The sequence below is a fragment of the Galeopterus variegatus genome, unplaced genomic scaffold, assembly GCF_000696425.1.
Source record: "Galeopterus variegatus unplaced genomic scaffold, G_variegatus-3.0.2 Scaffold3602, whole genome shotgun sequence".
Lineage (NCBI taxonomy): Eukaryota > Metazoa > Chordata > Mammalia > Dermoptera > Cynocephalidae > Galeopterus > Galeopterus variegatus.
The window spans coordinates 175,251-182,143 of record NW_007729713.1 but is presented as its reverse complement, the minus strand read 5'-3'; the positions used below and the strand labels follow the sequence as shown (position 1 = coordinate 182,143).

General features: G+C 44.7%; 1 protein-coding gene across 1 annotated transcript in view; it reads left to right on the top strand.

Annotated features, from left to right (window-relative positions):
* The first annotated feature begins 4,244 nt into the window (after window positions 1-4,244).
* The window catches only part of ATAD5 (ATPase family, AAA domain containing 5), a 57,181-nt gene continuing 54,532 nt past the window's right edge, over window positions 4,245-6,893 (top strand). The window contains exon 1 of the mRNA XM_008585519.1: window positions 4,245-4,681. Within this exon, the coding sequence (XP_008583741.1) occupies window positions 4,616-4,681 (66 nt within the window). The 5' untranslated portion in view covers window positions 4,245-4,615. The remainder of the gene's footprint in view (window positions 4,682-6,893) is intronic.

Sequence of the window (6,893 nt, the reverse complement as noted above, 5' to 3'; positions counted from 1 at the left end):
ATCCCTATATAGGGATCCGAACCTGTGGCCTTGGTGTTATCAGCACCACACCCTCCCAAGTGAGCCATGGGCTTGCCCTAGGCCTCCTCATTTAACATTGGGAAGTTCCCCAGTGAAAATGCCAGCTCATTTCCTGATCATCCTACAGTAAAGCCCATTAATAAGCCCCACCCATGCAGAAAACCTTCAACCAGCTTTTTTAAAAAAATTACACCTTTATTGAGTATCACTGATGTGCAATAAACTTCTTATAAAGTACACAATCTGATGAACTGTTACATGGATACCTGTAGAACCATCACCATAATCAAGATAGTGAACATGTCCATCACCTCCCTGCCAAAGTTTCCTCGTAATCCATTCCTTTTGTAATCTATCCTTTCTTCAACCCCTGAACCCAGGCAACCATTAATTTGTTTTCTGTCATTACAGATTAGCTTGCATTTTCTAGAATTTTACATAAATGTAATCATAGTATGTACTCTTTTTCATGCGGCTTCTTTCACCCAGCATAGGATTTTCTGATTCATCTATGTTTTTGCACATGTATAATAGTTCATTTCTTTTTGTTGCTGAGTAGTATTATGGGTATACTGCAATGTGCTTATTTATTTACCTGTTCATAAGATGGGAGGAGAGGAAGTGTGAAGTGTGGTATTATAAGAGAGTTAAATCCTTAATTACCATAACAGGGCATTAGTGAATACTGTTTAAAATTGTTAAGTCAAAAAATAGCTTACAAGCATGTTATGATATTTAAAAATAAGGAGATATTTTTAGTGCTAGAAGAGTTTTTAAAGTAGCTGTCCCTGGTATATAGACCTGAGGTATGACACTGAGATCAGCTGTTTTTTTGACAGTAAGTTTTGTAATGTTCTTTGACATTTTTAATCAAGTGCAGGCATTACTCTGATAAATATAAAAGTTAATAATTTTTAAAAGTAGGGGCATTCCAGTCAAGATGAAGGAATAGATGGTCCCCAGCATCACTGTCTCCCACAAATCAACCAATTTACAACTATTAAAAAGCAATGACAGCCAAGCTGGGGCTGCTAGAGCTCAGGGGAAGAGGAGGAGAGACTTACGGAGTGCATGAAGGCAGGAAAAGCCATGATGAGAGAAAGAAAGAACTGCTCTGACCGATTTGAGCCTCAGCCGCTTCAAGGCTGGAGCTGCTGAGTGCACAGAGCAGGAGCTGGCAAAAGCCACAGCTGTGCCCTTTGGATAAAGTTGCTTGGAGGCAGCAGGGGAGAAGCGGGACTTGGTGGCCCCCAGGCCAGCAAGACCACTAATAGGTTTCCTGTGGACCCACATAGGAGCGAGGAGCCACAACAACTGGATAAAAGGAGCCACTCAGAGGCCGGTGAATAATTGCAAGGGACTGGCACAGGGTCCGTCCCATGGGAAGTGTTTGCAGCACAGGTGGTGGGGGAGATGGGCCCACCGGGAGAACACTGGGACACAGCAAGGACAGCTGATCTGCACCCCTATCAGCGAAGGACCACTCAGAGGAGACTGGTCAGGAATATAGAATTGCATGGAGTGCAGTTTGATGAAAAGACTCAAGCCCAGAACAGAGTTTCTACACAACCCAGGTGCACTGGATCTCTCCAGAGCTGGAAGTACCTATAAAGTGAACCATTAAAACCTGAGCTGCACAAAAAGCCTCTCCGAAAGAATCAGCAGCAAAGCAGAAATTTAGCTCAACTACAGGGTTCATGTGCTGGTCCCCACAGGAAGTTCCCCCATTTCAGAAGTAAGCAAAGGACAACAAATTAGTTCTGGTACAGAGTTTAAGTGGTGGGAACAGCACATAATCCAGCACAGAACTGAAAGAAAAAACAAAATACCCACAGACCAGAGACAAAGTTTGATATTAATTAGTAAAGGTCTCCCATCACCAAAGAACACCTATAACACCTAGAAGGACCAGAAGTTCCCTGGACTACTAAGCCAGGGATAGGGGAGGGCTGGGGGCCTCAGCCGTGTAGTAAAGGTCTCCCATCACCAAAGAACACCTATAACACCTAGAAGGACCAGAAGTTCCCTGAACTACTAAGCCAGGGATAGGGGAGGGCTGGGGGCCTCAGCCGTGCCCCCCCAACCAGCCCAGTGACAACCATCAAGCCTCTGCAGGAAGCTCCCTGGGCTCCTGAGCTGGGGCAGTGTGTGTGGGGAGGTGGCGAGGGCTTCATCCACATCCCTATGACATCTGCACCAATCTCAGCAATGACCAGGCCACCGCTGGAAGACCACTGGTCTCCCATGCAGGAATGGGGGGGTGTCACAGGCCTCAACTCCACCCGTCCTTCTTCCTCCTTTTCCACCCTATTTCCTTCCCCTTTCCCCTCTCTACCTCCCCCCCAGCTGCTCCATAACATCACAGAATGTTAAAAAAATAATAATAATATTAATAAATAAATAAACTTTAAAAAAAAATAAATAAAAGTAGGGGCTAGCCAGATTAGGACAATAATCTAATACGATATGGGCACATCATAAGCTCTAAATTGCTTTACAAAATGTGAGAGTTTATTTAAGATAAATGCCATGACCTCCTAAATAAGGGTTGAGTAAAATACTAACTACATATCTGAAGATAAACTCAGCGCAAATTCTTAACAACTCAATGTAGTTTAAATGCTTTGTAATTCAGAAGACTAAAAAGCACTAGAGACATACCCTACAACCGGGCAATTCCACTTTCAAATGTGTATCCTAGAGAAACATTACAGGTGTTCAAGGAGACATGGAGAAGACTGTTATTGACTCATTGTTTGAATAACAGGAGATCGGAGACTACCTAAATTTTCATAACCGAGGAAATGGATAAATAAAACGTGGTGCATAATTGCATGAATGCTCAGGAAAGAAGTGAATGAATCAGATCTACATGTGTCATGGATGGGTCTTGAAAATGATGTTGAGTGAAAAAAGCACATTGCTGAGTGATATTTACAGTGTTAACCTTTTATGTAAATAAAAACAAAACTAAAGATTTTCCTATGGATACATATATGTATGTAAACGTTTTTTGTTTTGTTTTGTTTGGTTTGGTTTTGCTTTTTGGCGGCTGGCGGATACTGGGATCTGAACCCGTGACCTCGGTGTTATAAGGTTGTAAAAGTATTTTAAGAGGCTGCAATACTACCTGCCAAATAGGTAATAGTGGCTACCCCTGGGGAGAAGAGACTGAGTTTGGGGATAGAAGCCAAAGGAGACTTTTACTTTTGTCTGTAATTTTCTCACTTCTCATCTCCCTCCCTCTCATTCCCTCCCCCGCCTCCTCCTCAGACAATGTTCTTATACTAAGTTATTAAAAACAAAACAAAAACAAAAGCAAAAACCCGAACCCAAATAGCAAAACACTGTATACTTACAACACTGAAAGCAATGCAGTCTCCCCTTCCTGAAAAACCTTATCCGGCTCTGATTTTCAAAGGAAAATTACCACCGTACAGACCGGCCGCCAAAATAAATAAATAATAATAATAATTACTACTAATTTCACTGGAGAAATTTGTACCTCTTATGGTAAGACTGCACCAAATACCCTAAAGATGGACACAATTATGTCAATAATTAAAATCAGTTTGCGTAACTCGACTCTTACGTGCTGTGAGGCTATGCACTCAAACAAAACTAACATACACTATAGTTATGTAATTTTAACTTGGACGTAAAAAAAAGTAAAGGCTAAACAAATCCATGAAAACAATGCAAATGATGCATGAGACAGTCACCACTGGAAACCTGCTGCCTCGCGAGGACGCGCCAATCAGACGAGGCCGCTCGCGAAGACCAAGTCCACGGGACAAATGCCTCCTTAGCCCAACCGAGGGGATAAAAGTCGAAATCCCGGACCCGAAAGGACGTATCTCGAGGTAGGACCCTTGCCAAAATATTGACATTTTATTGAGTTAGTAATGTAATCAATTATTTCCGTTTCCGTATTTTTCAAATCTCCACTTTAAAAAGGGACTAGCCTTGGGCGTTAAAAGTCTGTTTTAATTTGGCCACCAACTAACCAGGTGACCTTAGTCAAATCACGTCCTCAACGGTGAAACTGGGCTATATATCCGGAAAAGTTCGAATATTTGAAATCCCGGCTGGTTTTAAACACCACAGTGCGATGGTCCTGTCTCCTGAAGGCGCAGCAGGGCCGTATTTTGTCCCTCTTGGCTCACCGTCCGCGCAGCCTCCAGAAGCAGCCGTAGACTCCGCCCCCTGCGCTCCGGACGGCGCGAAAACCCAATTGACAAGAACTCCCTCCGAAGTCCGGCGATCCGATCTGCGTTCCGTCAGCTTTCGCCGCCCGGACCCCGATCCCGAGCGCTCAGCCTGGAGCGCCAACCTCGGGGGCACCTTGCACTCACCGGCCGCACCCCAGGAGCCTTGCTGCCTGCGCTTTCTCAGTGCTTCTTTCCGCGTTCGACTCGGCTGAGCTGGGCCCAGCCTCAGCGCCCGCTCCGGCCGGTGGGCGCGGGGGAATCCGAGACGGATCCGGCGGCCCGGCAACTCGCTCCTGCCGGAGCGGGTAGCCTCCATGGCCTCCAGGCAGGCCAGGCGGGACCGCGCAAGGTCCTAGGACCCGGGAATCCGGAAAGCAGGGAGCATGGTGGGGGTCCTGGCCATGGCGGCTGCAGCTGCTCCCCCTCCGGTGAAGGACTACGAGATTGAGGTCAGGTCAAGGGTCTATCGGTTCCTTCCTTAGTATTTTCGGGGCTTCGGGAGTGGGGGTGGTTGGAAGGTGATCCCGACTTTGCATCTATTAGGGGAAAGGAGGGGCATGATGAGGACTCACAGTTGTGACATTGTATGGATCACTTGCCGCAGTGTGTCGTTTCTTAGAGTCATGATAAGTCCTGACAAACACTGGGATTGTGAGATGCTTGCGTGGTCACGGTAAGTCAGGACTTAAGATACCACGGCCAGTTCTCAGATCCTGAAATGTTGGTGAAACATGATGGGATATGTCACTGTGGATCCCAGGGTCAAGTTCTGGGTTCACGATAAGGAATCTTAGAACTTTACTGTTGAAAAAGATTTTTAAGTTCAACTAGTTCTAGGAATCCCACTTAAAATGTCACTACAGGAATCAAACAAGGTACTTAATAAAGAAATGATTCTCATGGCTCCGGAGCTTAATATACTGCAGCATGGCACGCTGATGTTCTCTTGTGTTTATCAGGTTTCACTGAAATGTCATTCTAATGAATGTCATTCTAATGACATTCTAATGCCATGAAATAGTGAGCAGGCACCTTAAGGTAGACGGTTGCTACATTTTTACACCTTTTCATCTCAGGCTAGCATTCTAACTGGAGTATGCATCTTGGCGTCCTTGAAGTGACCTAAGATGTATGTTCATTTAACTATGGCTCATTCTTATTTTCTTAGAATCGAGTGACTTTTTTTTTTTTTTTTTTGTCTTTTTCCGTGTCCGGCAACGGATCGCAACCCTCAGTGTTGCCCCCGTACCGGGCCGGGGACCGGCAACGGGATCGCAACCCTCGGGGTCGCTCCCGCGCCTCGCTCAGCCAGTGAGCGGGAACCGGTCTGTATGTGGGATCCGAACCCTCGGGCGGGAGCGCCGCTGCGCTTCCCAAGCGGCGCACTTATCCAGTGCGCCACCGGGCCGGCCCAATCGAGTGACTTTTGTCTACTTGATAATAATTGTTATGCTGATACTTATTTGCTAAATCAAGGCAGTTACTCAGCTTGTCTTGGGTGTGAAGGACTTCTACAGAGCTCTTGATTTTTGTATGGTCAGTTTTGTCAATCTCTGGATTACAGTTTCTGCTTTTGGTGCCCTGCTTGGAGAGCCTATTTCATAATAAATACTTACTGTTTACTATGGTAAGGGTAAGGGCCTTATATTACTATCTGGATCTTAGTTTGTTTGGTTTTGCCGGCTAACCTGTAAGGGGATCTGAACCCTTGTCCTTGGTGTTACAAGGTGGTGCTCTAACCAACTGAGCTAACTGGCCAGCCCTATTATCTGTATTCTACAGATGAGAGAATGTTAAAAAAGTTATTAAAATAAGTTAACTTTTCAATTTTCTTTTTTTAAAAAATTAAAAGTAATTTGCTTAAGTTTCCTCACCAGTAGATGTTGAAGCCAGCACTTGAACTTAGATCTGACCCCAGAGCCTATTGTATGGTGCTTCTTTTTTTTTTTTTTTTTTTTTAAAGATGACCGGTGGGCCGGCCCGGTGGCGCACTCGGTAGAGTGCAGCGGTGCTCCCACCGAGGGTTCGGATCCCATATAGAGACCGGTCCACTCACTGGTTGAGCGCGGTGCGGGCGCGACACCGAGGGTTGTGATCCCGTTGCTGGTCGCGACACTGAGGGTTGCGATCCCGTTACCGGTCACGAAAAAAGACAAAAAAGGGAAAAAAAAAAAAAAAAAGATGACCGGTAAGGGGATCTCAACCCTTGGCTTGGTGTTGTCAACACCACGCTCAGCAACTGAGCCAACCGGCCATCCCTAATAAAGGATCCAAACCCGTGGCCTTGGTGTTATCAGCACCATACTCGAGTGAACCACAGGCTGGCCCTGTATAGTGCTTCTGATACTAACTCAGAGTTATATAAATAGTAGTATGTGAGTACTTCAAAAAGTTCATGGAAAGAGCTGTGTTTGTTATCTTTTAATTCTATCTTTCCACAAACTTTTTGAAGTATGCTCATAATAACTCATTAGCATTTTTCTAACACATGTAAAATACACAAATTTAATCCATTTGTAACTTTTTTTGCATTATATTTATCCAAATGCTTAGAACTTTGTCCTACTACCATTTTTTATTAACTACTTTTTTGCCAATTAACTTGAATGCTACTGTTTTTTTTTTTTTTTTTTTTTTTTTAAAGATGACTGGTAAGGGGAT